The sequence below is a fragment of the Harpia harpyja genome, chromosome 13, assembly GCF_026419915.1.
Source record: "Harpia harpyja isolate bHarHar1 chromosome 13, bHarHar1 primary haplotype, whole genome shotgun sequence".
NCBI lineage: Eukaryota > Metazoa > Chordata > Aves > Accipitriformes > Accipitridae > Harpia > Harpia harpyja.
Window position 1 is genome coordinate 14,390,422 of NC_068952.1, and position 15,634 is coordinate 14,406,055.

The 15,634-nt window shown below is 36.7% G+C and overlaps 1 protein-coding gene across 2 annotated transcripts in view; it reads left to right on the forward strand.

The window, feature by feature from the left end:
• MTA3 (metastasis associated 1 family member 3) overlaps window positions 1-15,634 on the forward strand; it is a 141,414-nt gene that overhangs the window by 71,597 nt on the left and 54,183 nt on the right. For both annotated transcript variants that reach the window (XM_052805898.1, XM_052805899.1), the window contains exons 10-14: window positions 3,829-3,903; window positions 10,341-10,399; window positions 12,917-13,041; window positions 14,346-14,497; window positions 14,998-15,220. In XM_052805898.1, coding sequence (XP_052661858.1) covers window positions 3,829-3,903; window positions 10,341-10,399; window positions 12,917-13,041; window positions 14,346-14,497; window positions 14,998-15,220 — 634 coding nt within the window. The remainder of the gene's footprint in view (window positions 1-3,828; window positions 3,904-10,340; window positions 10,400-12,916; window positions 13,042-14,345; window positions 14,498-14,997; window positions 15,221-15,634) is intronic.

Sequence of the window (15,634 nt, forward strand, 5' to 3'; positions counted from 1 at the left end):
AATAAAGTGATACAGTGGAGTAATGTGTTGCAGGAATTGCTTATGCATTTGTAACATTCAAATGCTAGATACTTGAGTGAGTCTACTAGAAGCTGTTTAAAATGTTCAGATTTTATCTCGGGTAGACTCCTGACACCCTCCCTCTTTCACTGAATCTTCCTTCCCAAAACAGAGATATTTTCCCTTGCCCTCCTCCCAAAGTGAGACACATGCACAGATCTAGAGATAGGGTTGCATAGCCTACTGAGGGCACATTAATGATGAGTCAGAGTGCAGCAGAAATGGATGTGGGGCACTAATTAATTATAGTCTCATTTAGTTAGAATGGGGTGTTGTCTATCCTTAGTCACTTTTTTTTTACCCTTGGAAAAGTGACATGTCATTTTTAAAACATCATTAAGAAGAACATCTGTTTTACATATCAATTTATATGGTATTGGTAACTTAGTGCACACAGTCTTGATCTAATTCTATGTAATTTGAAATCTTTCAATTATATTAATCATTGTGTAATCTTGGGATATCTTAATTTCTCTAGAGTATAATTTATGTGTTCTCACTTGCTATGTTGCATTCTAAAAGTATAGGGATTTGAAAACAAACATTGGGTTTTAAGTAATCATCTAAAATAGTCCTTCAAGATTTAGATCATGGATATATGAAAAGTTTCTGCAAGGTGAGGTAGGTATAAACATGTAGCACTTCAGCAGTGATTTTCCATGAGAATACATTTGTCTATTATCATCCCTCTCTTCAGTGGCTAGTCATTGAAAAGTAAGTACTCTTACATGTGTTGTAAGAGCATGGACAAAGAAGCTAATGCACTGGTAGTATACATGTGAACTTGTTCGAGTGTCCCTGTAGGATTTAATGATAAAATTAAATCCTGTGGTGCCTGAGATTAAACTCGAACCTAAGCAGTCACGCAGTGGTGCCACAGTACAGGCAAGACTGTCATGTTGCATGGCAGAAAGGGGTTGGTAGCAGTCTCCTGGAGCAGAAGGGTTATATAGTACCTGCTTGAGTTGTCATATGCCAGAGGAGTTGCCTTTTCTGAGTAAGCCTGGACTTGCAAGGCATGGCAGCTGCAATTGCAGCCCTTACATGATAGTTCTCTAAAGAGCGGGTTCATTTACTTTTTCCAGCAATTATTACTGGTGCTATTTGATGTTCAATGTGCAGCTCAAGCATTAAGCTATAAATGTTAAATATTAGTAAGCAAGACAATTATTATAAATTAAATTGTGTAAAGGAGTTTACCTTTTTTTTTATAGACAGGAGAAGCTCATTTCTTATCAGATTACCAGTCTAGCCTTTGAATAATCATTCTCATCACCTGTTGACTCATCAACTGTTATAGAAGCTCATTTGTTGAGGTTTTGCTGTTTTTAAGAACCTATATGAATCCTAATCATCCTAAACCTTTTAAGTTAATTGAATTTACTTGATGTACTTGAATTACTTCACATCCCAGGATAGTAGAAAGGAAGAAGACTGGATATTTTATGTTCTCCAAATATAACTATTTTCCTAATGGTAAGAGACAGGTGTTATGCTTGTTATTTCTTATTTTTTCATTATCAACAGTTTTCACAAATTTATAACTATTACTTCTCAGATATGGCAGGAAAGGCCTTGGGAATCAGACTTGAACCGTTTATAGAAAATAGGAGTAACAGTTTTCTAACTTCAGAAAATTGTGGAAACATTCCTTGAAGTTAACATATTCATTTTAAGATACTTTATAATCCTAAGGTTTTCCTGCTGGTCTTTTTGGAGTGGGCCATTTTTACCCTGAAGAAACTAAAGAAACTGAAAATTCCCTCTCCCTGTTTTTGTACTGCTGACACCTCTCTGCTAATTTTCTCCTACAAAAAAAAAAAATCACACAGATGGTCATTTTTACTTCTTTCAAATAGAGTTTAATAGAATTTGGTAATGAGAGTACATTATTCTATGGCTGTTCACAGCTTCTCTGGCAGTTCAGAGCAACCTCTGGAAAATTCACGTCCCTCTACAGTGTTTTGTCATTTAAGTGTGTAGGTAAACAGAATACAGGATATTCATAATCAGTGTGTCAAACAGGTTTTCTGAGTTGTGAATCAAAGTGTAAAAGGATTATGGTTATCCATCCAAGCACGTTACTTACCTTTCTTTAATTGTAGATGCCTACTGAGTGAATGAATATACTGGTGTCACAATCATAGTTAAAATAGATTGAAGTATTTTCTAGAGAAATGGCAAACATAATCTGTAGCATGAATGTGTTAAGTGTTCAGGAAGGAAAATAAATATGGAGATGCTAAAATGTACTTGTTGACAATGGAAGGTAGTTGGGGTGACAGTGTTTCATCTGGATGCCAGGAAGAATATGGACCTAAAGACTGAGAAGCAGCTCATCTGTCACCTCACACCAAACACATGTTCCTGTTGCTGGCCTTTTCTTGGGCAGATTTCTCTTAAGGCATAATTTACCTGAGAAAGTAAAAGGATTTCAGTAAACCAGATTGTGTCGCTATTTAGTGGAACATCAGCTTCTGCATTTGTTACACTGCTACTTTTTAATTAAATGCAAATGGTCAGGGATTTACACACTGTGGTACACTGCCTGAGAGAGAATTCACAGCTAAGTCTGTGGACCTGAATCCCAGCTCATGAAAGGCAGAGGTGGGAGCCAGACTCAGTTCCTCTAAGTGTCTGCAAGCAAGCAGCATGAAAAACTGGCTGTGAGCTCTGCATGCAGGGAGAGGCAGCTTGATAAGGTGTTCCTCTGTTGTTTTAGGAACTTAATTAAAGGTTCAGGAACATATATATTCTTTTGGCTTAATACATGCAGAAGGCCTCAAAGTGGAGTGAGTAAGGTTGGAAAGATAAGTTTCCACACCTGTGTTCTCTGGGACTTCCTAAAAATGATCTTCATTTCTGGAAAGCAGAGAATATTGGCGTTAATGCATGCCTCTAGAAAATACCATGCACAAAACAGTAGCATGTTCCTAGGTTATGAAGAAAAATTGCATGAATTTTGTAAGAGAAGTACTAATTTAAATTATAGAAACCATTTATGGAGTTAAATAGATTATTTGGTAGTAATTAAAAATGGCTGCTGCATGCTTAATTTTCTCCCCTAAACTTAGGCTAATACATTTTTGTTTTACCAATGAACATGTGCACCCAAAATCATCATCATCATCAATTGCCCTGAGTCTGCACAGAGATTCTTGTGAAACATTCATTGAAAGTGTCAGTCTTGTTGCTCAAGGTAGCGTTTGTCCCTAGCATCCTTTCATTTCTTGTTTAATGGTCAAGGGTATGTGGAAGTTTTTGCAAAACCTAGTGGTATTGTATGAGGGGCTGAGTTGTTATGTGACTTGAAAAACCTGTGAACTAAGTACAGTAACCATTGTATTTATTAAGATTAAAATTATTGTGAGACTCAAATGCAGTCTTGTCAAGATGACTTATTTTAGTTCTGAAATTGTTCTCCATCTGATACACTTTTAATAGAGATACTGCCTTCTGTGTTTCCTGATGGAAATCTGGATTCTGTTTTGATCATTTTCTTTAACCATATGGCTTAAACAGGATATATTACATTTGGATTTGGATGTGTCATATTGCTGTAATCCTGCATCCTTGTTAATTATAAGGAAAGGTTGTGTATTATTAATAGTAGTATGTATTCATTTGCATATAAGTTTTAATGTAGGTATGTAATATATTCACATTTTAGTATTTGTGTATCAACTATACTTGATTTTAACGTGTTTAATAAGATGTGGACATTGCAATTTCTTGGAAATGCTTTAATTAGTAACAAATGTTTTTCAGCTCCCTTGGAAGTCACTGACTAGCATCATTGAGTATTATTACATGTGGAAAACCACTGACAGATATGTGCAGCAGGTAATTTAATGATTATTTCAGTCTGCCACATTCTTAAAAAATCTGAACATGTTAATGCATAAAAATCCATTTGTGTTCATAAAAAGAGATATGGTGGGAGGTCTATGGTAATATTTTAGGCTATAGACCAGTGGTTTTGTGCTGTTCACAGAGTGCATTGTCAAATCCTCTGATGCCTACTGTACATCACATAACTGTGAAGAGCTTTTTAAGCCATTTGTATTGTATGGTGGTGTGTAGCAATATGATTCCTGGTTCTTACTGCAGTATGGGATAAGAAGGAAATGGGCTGCAGAGCAAATGCTTTAGGCTCTGATGCTGTGCATGGGACTGAAGGAAAAGGAAAAGGAAAAATACGTTGTTTTAAAGTGGTTGCTAATGTTATGAACCTTTTATTGGTACTTCACGATAAAACATTACTTTGGCATTACCAGGATTTAAGAACAAAATTGAGAACATTCTGTATACAGTGGATGTGTTCATCCTTCGGATTGAATGTTCAGTTGGTTCGTTTGCTCTGGAGCAGAAACATAAGATTATATTGGTGTCGTGGTTTAACCCCAGCCAGCAACTAAACACCACGCAGCTGCTCACTCACTCCCCACCCAGTGGGATGGGGGAGAAAATCGGGAAAAGAAGCAAAACCCGTGGGTTGAGATAAGAACGGTTTAATAGAACAGAAAAGAAGAAACTAATAATGATAACACTAATAAAATGACAACAGTAATAATGAAAGGATTGGAATGTACAAATGATGCACAGTGCAATTGCTCACCACCCACCGATGTACGCCCAGTTAGTCCCCGAGCGGCGATTCCCCGCCCCCACTCCCCAGTTCCTATACTAGATGGGACGTCCCATGGTATGGAATACACCGTTGGCCAGTTTGGGTCAGGTGCCCTGGCTGTGTCCTGTGCCAACTTCTTGTGCCCCTCCAGCTTTCTCGCTGGTTGGGCATGAGAAGCTGAAAAATCCTTGACTTTAGTCTAAACACTACTGAGCAACAACTGAAAACATCAGTGTTATCAACATTCTTCGCATACTGAACTCAAAACATAGCACTGTACCAGCTACTAGGAAGACAGTTAACTCTATCCCAGCTGAAACCAGGACAATTGGGTACTGACACTGGGATATTTTAAGAAGGTTTAGGCAAAATTTTAGTGTTGGTGCTTTTTATATATTGCACTCCTAATATATTTACTCTGTGGTTTAGATATATAAAATATTTTAAAATACTCCATTTTAATTTATCATTTAACATTTAAGTTTGTAGCCCCTTTACTTGCTGCATAATTAGTGGCAATGTTATGTACAGCATGTTGAAAATAAATTTTATGCTGTTATGATTACTGTTGTATTGTTAGATGGATCTTTGGAATTGCTCCAGATTTGTTACAGTGTGTCAGAAGGATGATTGCTTCAGGTTGTTCTGGTTTATTTGAAAGCATTTCTACATCATCCAGTTAGGATATGGAAAGTAAGGGAATAGTCTTTTACCACATAGTAGAGTCTTGGACTATCACTAGGACCTTTTAGTTCTATGGATAATACAAACAGAAAATAATATGCTGTGTATAAAGGCATGTTTTTCTGGGTTTGTTGCCATATATTTCACTTCTAACACTTTTTTTGCGCTGTTAATCTTTATCCTAGAAAGGTATTGCCAGCAGAGATTTCCTGTGTTGTTTGTCAGCTCTTAAGGATTGGGTGACAGATGATCTTGAAGAATCACATAAAAAGATATTATTGATACTGAAAGCCATGGAGTAAGGATAAATTGAAGGGCAAATTGAGTTTTGTCAACACTCTTAGGTTGCGCAGAGACTGATCTTGTTTCCTGTGAAATTTTTCTGAAATGCTTGCTCTGGAGTGGTTGGCAAAAGACTAAGACTCCCTTTCTAAAGTTCTCTAGGGCTTCACTGTGATTCTGTTGCTACAGTGATCAAGGTGTGTGATGGTGTGTTGAGTTTGTGTATCCTTTCACAGGATTAGGTTTTTAGTCTCACAAGAAAAGCGCATAGGCTTTATGGTTATCTACAAATTGAATGCTCTTATAAATGCCTGTGTTTTACTTGTAACGAAGTAAACTTAGAACATCTGAACTCAGAACATGGCAGTACACCACAGGATTGAATGGTTTAGACATGTTCTTTCAGGGTCATGCATATGATCATCAATAACAAAACCAGTGTAGGCCAAATACCTCATTTTTATCCTGGTTAACATTTCTGTAATCCTTCCTAACAAGAGACCAGAACTTCTTCCTGCCTTTGTTTAGTTTGTTCTGGAATGGTAAAAATAATACAGTTCAGTAAAAATGATATCTGTAGGGGTTTTTTCCCCACCAGAACAAGCTGTGATAATTGAATGCATTTCAGGGAGAAAATATGTTTGGTAAGAAAGTGGCAGTTTCAGAGTCATTCTTATCTAAATATCATGCTTGAGGGGTAGGGCAGCTTGAGGGAATGGGAAGACAAAAAGATCGATGTACATGCTTGAATCTTATGCATAAAATACAGTCTCTGAATTCTAGATTGGTGTGATTTCATATGAAAATTTGCTCTTTAATTATCTTTATTTTTTTGTGTGAATTGGCTGCATTATGTCAGGCATAAGAAAGATTTACTTATGTCATGGTTTAACCCCAGCCAGCAACTAAGCACCATGCAGCCACTCGCTCCCTCCTCCCCCTCTCCTGGTGGGATGGGGAGGAGAATCGAAAAAAAGAAGTAAAACTTGTGGGTTGAGATAAGGACGGTTTAATGACTAAAGTAAAATAAAACACATCAACAACAACAGTAATAATAAAAAATATAATACTAATAATTGTAATGAAAATGAATATAAGAAAAACAAAAAAAAGAGAAATAAAACCCAAGAAAAGACAAGTGATGCACAATGCAGTTGCTCACCATGTGCTGACTGATGCCGGAGCAGCAATCTGTGCCTCCTGGCCAACTCCCCCCAGTTCATATACTGAGCATGATGTTCTATAGTATGGAATATCCCTTTGGCTAGTTCGGGTCAGCTGTCCTGGCTGTGCTCCCTGCCAGCTTCTTGTGCACCTGCTTGCTGGCAGAGCATGGGAAGCTGAAAAATCCTTAACTTAGGATAAGTGCTACTTAGCAACAACTAAAACATCAGTGTGTTATCAACATTATTCTCACACTAAATCCAAAACACACAGTACCAGCTACTAAGAAGAAAATTAACTGTATCCCAGCCAAAACCAGGACACCTTGTCATAATTGCTACTAAATGTTATTCCTGCTTGGTAGCTAAAGGTGGTGATTTAATGGCAGGGGAGATACTGCTGCCACCTTGCCTTCAGAGCATGTTCCCTTGACATCAAGGTGAAGGGAAATAGATACGTTGAAGTTCTCAGTCTGTGCTGAAGCTGTTTAGCAAAACTAATTCAGGTCTTGGGTAATCATTCTTGGTGATCTGGCACTTTTCATGACCACTGCATTATATAGTGTTTGAGGAAGGCCAGGTGGCTGATACCACTGAATGAAATGTGTTCTCATTATTTGAAGTGTTCTTAAAAATCTGATTCAATGCGAAAAGACTTTTACTGAGACTTTGCAACAGAAAAAGGAGAACATATGTAAGGATAACTAAATTACTGTACTACAACAATGTATTTCCCTCTCATTTATTTATTTCCACTGTTGAAAACAGTACTAATGTAGGGAAATGGTAATTTCTTGGGATATTTGTCAGTTGATATTCATAACAAAAGTTCTTAAAAAGAAGTAACATTCAGTTTCGAGGGTAGCTGATTAAAAGTAGTGAAGCCCAGGTGAAAAGCAGGGTTAGTGTAGCTTGACCTCCCCTACCATGCAGTCTATAAGACTCGTTTGAAATAGTTACTGTTTAAGATCAGATGTAAATTTTTTTTCAGGAAAAGCATCATCTCACTTTGTTACATTGCTCCAGTGATATATTACCCTTGTTGTTTCGAACTGGTGCTTTGTTTCTTGTCTAAATATTTTCAATTTCAACTTCCAACCTTTACAGTTTACCAGTTTTCATCCTCTAAATTTCAACAGGCAGAGTTTTCATCTCAGAAATTGCAACTATTTGTTGATAGTTTTGTTTCTGCATCCTTTCTTTTCTCTCTGTACTTAAAAGTTGATAGGTCAGTGTGAATTCAAGCTGTGACATTTTCTTTTGCTTTTAGAGAGCAATGCTAACCATAGTTTTAGTGTGTAAATTTATAGCTTATACTGAAATGGTATTGTGTGATTATTTCATAGAAGGTGGCATATCATTTATTTTAGTAAATAAAGGATGAAAGCAATTGCTAAAATTGCATTCCTTACAACCCCTATGCCAGCACTAAAAGTATGCCAAAATTTAATTAATGTGTATAGTCACTTCTCACTGACACTGCCATCAGGGCTCGATACAGCTTCCTACAAATGTCTTCACATTTTGGCAGTGCTTCAAGGCTACTTTCCTCATTTCTTTCCCTTTATTGTGTTTTTCTCTTTGGCTCTGATGATCTTGCTAGGTGTGCAGTGAGATTTATTCGTTCTTTTTGTAGAATGGGACCGGTTTGTTATGAACCTCTGTGGAACATGTTACCTGCTGACCTACAGTCTCACGTGCTTTTTCAGTTTGAAAACAAATTCTATGTTGTTGGGTATAATATGAAAAGGAAAAAGAAACAGTTGTGGAAAGCCTGTGGCCTGAAGCTGTTAAGCGGAAAGAGTTCACCATTGAGAGCTCTTCTGCTGGGGCTGTGAAATGTTCTCAGATTAAAAACTATCAATTTATGAGACTTGGAGCATGCTGCTGCTGCTGATGTTCTTTCTCCTTGCTCGTGTAGAAACTGATTTAAGCAGGCAGAGCATACCAGGTTTCCATTTTTGCCACAGGCCTGTTGAGGGTAGTGCAGTGTTGCCAAGCCTGGTGCTGGGGAAAGACTGCAACTGCACCAGATGTATCAATGGAAGTCACTTCTGTAGCTCTGAACACAACTAGGCATTTGTGAACAGCAAAAACCTGTTAAAAAAAAAAAAAAAAGCCTATCTTGGAAATAAATGGAAAAAAGCTCTCATATTGCATGGGAATTAATTTGTGGTGGCATGGACTGCTTCGGAGTCTATTTGTCACAGATCGCTCCTCAAAGATGCAACTTTTATAAATGAGAGTTATGGTGATGGACAGCACAGAGGCAACTTTCTGAAATGGAAGAGAGCAGCCGTTTACATGAGGAGGCTTACTCAGGCTATTCGACCAGGAAAGCTGATTAACCCTGTGACTTGCCTCGTGGCTAAGGCAAGAAACTCTCAGAGCAGAATTTTTGATGATACTTTTCTCAAGATGGGAAATACCTTCCTGGATTGTGAATCTTGCAAAGATTGGATACCAGAAAATAGGAGTGTAGCAAAGAAGAGAATTGGCTGTTGAAGGTGAAATGGACAGCTGAGTTTTAAACACCTGATAAAGGGGGAAAAGGGGGGATCTTGAGAGGCGGGGAGGTAGTGTTGGTTTATTATTGCTGGATATCAATGCCCCCCCCCCCCTTTTTTTTTTCCTCCTCTGTGATAAAATTGACCTTGTTTCAGCTCCTTTTCTCTTTTTTTTTAATTTTATTTTTATTTTTCCCAAGCGAATAAAAGTAATGTCTTGCGTACAGGAAGAGCAGAGAAATAATCTTTTTTCCTTCATCTTTTACATAAGGACAAATGTTTCAGATAACCAGTAGACATCTGAACTCTGTATTTCTTGTGCCATTGCTGAAAAATTACTTAGTTACTTGTATAATACATGGCAATAACTAAAACTTCTCAACATTTTAGAAGTTAGTATTACTACCTTGAGTGCAATGCATTTTGAGTTTGTTGCAAGTATGAAGAAAGTAATAATTTAATAAATTCACAGACTGTCTTGATAGTCGTGCAGCTGTCCTGCTACTGCTGTGTTCCTGAGCTACATTTTTAATGGCACTTAACGGAAGTAGATGTTCAGTTATTTCTAACAGTCACTGGGCTTTACTGTTCCCCTTTCTTATACTGCTTATAAAATACTAGCATCAGGCTTGACAGAGCACGCAAGAAGTATTGAGTTACATGACTGATGAGGAACTCATCATGTGCAATTTCATTCATTTATTTTCTACTTATTCTGCAATGAGGTTTAGCCACAATGTCATACGTGTTTATGTAGATGTAATTTACGTAAATTATAATTGTTGTTTTTACAGTTTTGTTGTCATATGTGAGGCCTGTGAGTTTTACTGGGGAGGACAGTATGCTATAATTTCTAACGAATAATAAAAACAGAAATCATTTTTCATGGTTTTCATCTTGTAGATTTCTACACTTGTTTTGGAGGTTCTTGTGGAATCACAAAATAGAAATAATTTTATGAAATCTTGTACTGGAATATAATAAAATATTTTAATGTGTTAATTTTTCAACTAGAAACGTCTGAAAGCGGCTGAAGCAGAAAGCAAATTGAAACAAGTATACATCCCTACCTAGTGAGTATAACAAAGTGATTTTTTTGAATAATGCACAGGTAAAATTGAAACAGTAACATGCAGTTACATGCAGTAACATGCATGATATTTTCTTAGTTGTCTTTTTAATAGTTACTTTCTAAATATTTGTTATATAGAAACAGAATATACAGTGATATAATCAGAAAATGCCACAAACTCTCGCCATAAGTGAAACCTTCATACTTAACTGAGCCCATTGTCTTTGACCTGCAAACTGCCTGTTTTGGAATGGTGAGAAGTTTTACAAAAGGTGATGAAATGCTACATGAACTGCACACATGCAAGAAGGGCCTTATAATTTTAAAAGTGTTTTTTCCAGAAAATTGCTTCTGAATCCCTGTAGCACAACACTTTGTATTTCTGTAAATGCTGTATTTCAAAACAGAAGCAGTTGTTAATGTTACGTAAAATAAAATCGGATACTTTCCCATTACAGTTTTATGTTGCTGATACAGTCTGTTTTTCAGCTAAAGACAAGAGATGTTCTGACTGTAAATTAAAGGTAGCACACAGGCCAAAATCTTATATCTTTGAACAAGTCTTATTAATGAAATCTGTTTTCTTCTGAGGGGTTTTTAATCTGTTTTTTTAAATTTAAACTTGATGCTATATCTGCTTTTGTAAACATGTAGTTTACAGAAACAAGATGTAATCTGTCTCTTTCATATTCATAACTTCCTCAAGATTATGTGAAGGGAAAGGGTTACAGATGACATTCTTTTAAGCTTTCTGTGGGTATATTTAGTTTATATGTATGTGAATTTCCCACTATTATGAGTGTTTGTATAACGGAAGACTAGAATACCAAATGAAATACTTTGAAAATCCATTGTTGTCTTTTTGATGACTTATATGAATTGCATATAATAGAGCTTCATTTCCATATTTCATACAGACTTTTCTCTCTTAAACAGATTTAATAATACAAACAGCAGACTGTTCAATTAATTCTTTTAATCTCATCTCTGAAGAAACGTTGTGAGTTTTGAAGCTCAAGTCTCTAATAAATGATGCCTTTTAAAAAAAGCTGAAAACTCTAGTATGAGTGTTCCCTAACCCTCTCAGGGAAGTGGCTGCTTTAGGAAAACTGTAAGATGCTCAGTCTTTACATAATGCTTTTTCAGTTCCATTTCCTTGGTCCATGTGGACAATTCAGGACTTTTGCCAATATGTTCACAGGAGGGACTAGTTGTATTGGATGACAAAACCTGTTATGAAACGTAGGATTTCTGTGGGGTTTTTTTCTTACTGTCTGTCTTTTGCCTCCATGTCAAGCCAAAATGCATAGTCAATGGTAAGAGGGTGGTAGGACTTCTCAAGTCTTTGATAATTGTGCAATCTAGGGCACTCGTGGTCAAATGGATTGCTTAACGTTCTGTTTCAAGACTGATTTATAGTATTTGAAATCCGAGTAGAATTGATTCTCAGAGCTGAATACCTTTTTGAACTTGATCATAAAGTAGTTCCTGTAAAAGCAAGGTTCTGCCCTCAATACCAGAGGGTCCCTTTCAATTCATGGCTTCTCTGGAAGGTAACTAAGCAACAGATCATAATGTGCAAGACTTGATCATCTCTCGATCCCTTCCCTTGTACCTTGAGCGGTACTTGATAAAGGGTATCTGGAAATTGTAAAAGTGTGTCTCAGTGGGTGTAGTGAAAAAGAAGAAGGCAGGAGGCAGACTTGCTGGCATTTGGATTAGAGACTTGATACAGCAAAGATTTCTTCAATGACTCATTTTAACTAGTCTTGAATATATTTTGTGCTACCTAAAGTAATGAATAATCATCTTAGGAATCAGTGTATCCAGCCTTGCATTGTATTGAGAGTATAGCATGTCAAAGGGGTAATTAACACCCACAAAGTTGGAGCTTTGGAAATACTGTACTTAACACGGTGAGGAGTATATTAATTCTCTCTGAATTAACTGACCTGTAAAGTCCTACTTCACTGAAGTATTAGTAGGTAAAATAATCACAATAATAATATAATAATATAACAAAAAAATAATCCAAACCCAGTTCTTCAGCCTTCTCAGAGAGAAAGTAGTTTAGGACAGAACCCAGACAGAACAGCCTGATATTATATGGGCGAACTTTGCCAGGGTTATAGTACATTCACATTTATTGCAGTTGGTGGGGAGGTATGTACTTCTGCTTGAGATAAGAGGCAGCAGACCCTCTTTTAGGGGGGACAGCCTTGTAGTATTACAGACAGTGTTACTACTCTTACTTGTTATACTCACCCAAAGTCCAGCCTTACCTTGTAAAGCCTTATCTGTTGACTTGAACCCCCGTCTTAAATTCTGTGCTGTGTCAGGCTTTTGTTAATGCTTGACTCTGAGACTTGGTCTTTTACTAGCTTGCCAAGTAGCTTGGACCATGTGAGAGCATTTTACGAAGATCTGTAAATTTGAGTATCAAAGCAGCTAATTAGATTGATTGTTTTCATGTTGACTAACTGGTTAGTAAAATCACTTTTATTTTTATTTTTTAAAGCAATAAGCCAAATCCAAATCAAATATCCGGCAACAATGGGAAACCTGCTGCAGTCAATGGAGCAATGGGAGCCTCTTATCAGGCCCAGGCCTCACTAATAGGTCGGGCTTGTGAAAGCTGCTATAGTAAGTAAATTTTTTTTTTTTTTTTTTTTTAATAATTCAGGAGTTTGGGCTAATCTTAATATGCACTGTTTTTTAGAAACAAATGTATGTACTTCTGATTGCATGCCATAGAGGATAATTTTCAATGACTTGTGTGGCAGAAATAACATCTACATTAGAGCTACCTTCAGTATACTGATTAAATGTCAATATTCAAATCCAGTTTATGATTTTTTTTCACAATTCAGAAAGTACAGAAGGATAAAGTAGTATAATATGATGGCATTGAAACATTAGTCCTTTACCTTCAGAATACTAGATTCAAATTTATTTTCGGTTCTCCTGTAAGGCTGCAGAGTTTTTGAGTTGGGTTTTTTTGGGTTTTGGGGGTTCTCCCCCCATCCCCACCCCGTTGTTGTTGGGGGGCAGGGAGAGGGCATGTTGGTGGGTTTTTTTCTTAGTATTTTTTGTGTTTCTGATGGTCCTTGTTGTACTTCTTACAGCCTTCAACATAGGTTGTATGAGAGTGGATACAATAAAATCTAGAAATGGGAAGAATTGAAAAGGCCTACCATGTGACAGTTCTTCAGTTATCATTGCTATGGCTGCCTGTCTCTGAAACACCAATTAAATTAAAACCATATTTTGTATACAGGAAGTTCCAGTTACATCCTTTGTTGTTTTTCAAATCACATTTTTTTAAAGAATAGTTTTCTTGTGAAACATTACAAAAAGAAAAGAAAAAAAGGTTAAATTAGTGTTTCCTGCTGAGTCTCCACATGCACAAGATAAAGGTATACATGCACAAGATAAAGGTATACATGCATCTTCAAGGTCAATAGGAGATGTGCTTGTCCTTTTCTTACATGAATCTTGATTTATAAGTACTCACTTTGCATGACTTGAGGAAAAAAAACAGATCTTAACTAATTCTACTAAGTAACAAGCAGCTTAATAAAGCCTGTCTTCCAGGGTAAGATAAGAACTAGTGGATGACTTACAGGGCTTTTTGGGGGTTTTTTTTTGGTAGTCCCCTGGAAGAAAAATCTCTTCTTGGCAATACAAAGCCCCTGGTTTGAAATTAAATAGGGAAGCATTTTCAAAATTTCCATTTGGGAAATTGACTTCTGGGGTGCTTTTGTAAAAAATCAACTAAAAATTAAAATTCTTATTTTCTCCATGTCAAGTGTCTTAAATATTTATCCATATAATGCTCTTACAATGCCCTATATCATGGCCACATAAAGCCATCTATTACAGCATTTGGATTTAATATATTGAATGTAGCATGCACCGGTTTACCTGTTCTGTTTTCTCCTCCTTAGCTCCACAGTCTCACCAATGGTATTCTTGGGGTCCTCCTAATATGCAGTGTAGATTGTGTGCATCTTGCTGGATTTATTGGAAGAAATACGGTGGCCTGAAAATGCCCACACAGACAGATGACGATAAACTGTCTTCCAGCCAACCTACAGAGGTAGGTTCTGTAGATAAACTTCCCTGAAATCAAATGTGGTGCTTTCACAAGACTGCTGTGATTCGAATATTTAATGGAATGATTTTGTGTGTGTGTGTTCAACTTTGGTATTACAAAACTCAATTTATTAATCCTTTTCCTGTCTTAAGTAGAACTGAACAGTATGCAGGTCCTGCCATGTCTTTACTTGACTAAGTCTTAGAAAAACAAACATCCACTTCATGCATTTTTGCTGGACAAATTTCATCTTGTCAATCAAATGATGTACTATCTATAAAATGTTAATATGATTATAAAATATGTCATCTGGAATGGCATTATATATGCACTCACAGCAGAGTTCTCTACTCTGTGTTTTACAGCTTCTTACATAAGCCCCAGTTTTTTGTCTAGTGCTTATACATATTATTTGATTAGCCTTGTGAATTTATCCAAATTGTGGATTTTTTTAATGCTGTAATTCAGATGTATGGGTTATGATTTTTTGTTTGTTTTTGTAGGAATCCCACGTTAGAACTCACATGTCCCGGCAGGCCACACAGGGAACTCCAGTTCGTAACACTGGAAGTCCAAAGTCGGCAGTGAAAACACGTCAAGCTTTCTTTCTTCACACAACGTGTTGGACAAAACTGGCCCGTCAGGTCTGCAAAAATACTCTCCGGCTGCGGCAGGCAGCAAGACGTCCCTTTGTCCCTATTAACTGTGCTGCCATTAAGGCAGAATGTAAGATGTTTTTTTAATTCTTAGTTCTGTGTGCTGTGCTTCCCACCCATTTTTGTCTTTTAATTTTATTTTCTTTTTCAATAAACATTTCTTGTCTATACACTTTTGCTTTTCATTTTTTTCATTTGTCCAGCATATCACCAATACATTGGATAAAGTCTGGCTGCCTTGAACAGATTTCAGGCTGGGGAAATATTTCAAATGAATTAAAAAGGGGATAACTATTACCTCGTTCACTTACAAAAACCTGTTATTAAAAAAAAAAAATTGGGGGCAGGGAGGGGAAATCAATGCTGTGACATAAAAAACATGCTTCCTACTAGGCAGTGTGAAAGAAGTTTGTTTTTATATTGTTCGTTTATTCTTTCACTGAGCAGAAAGTATAGATCTGTACCTGGTTTACTACTTCTCCGT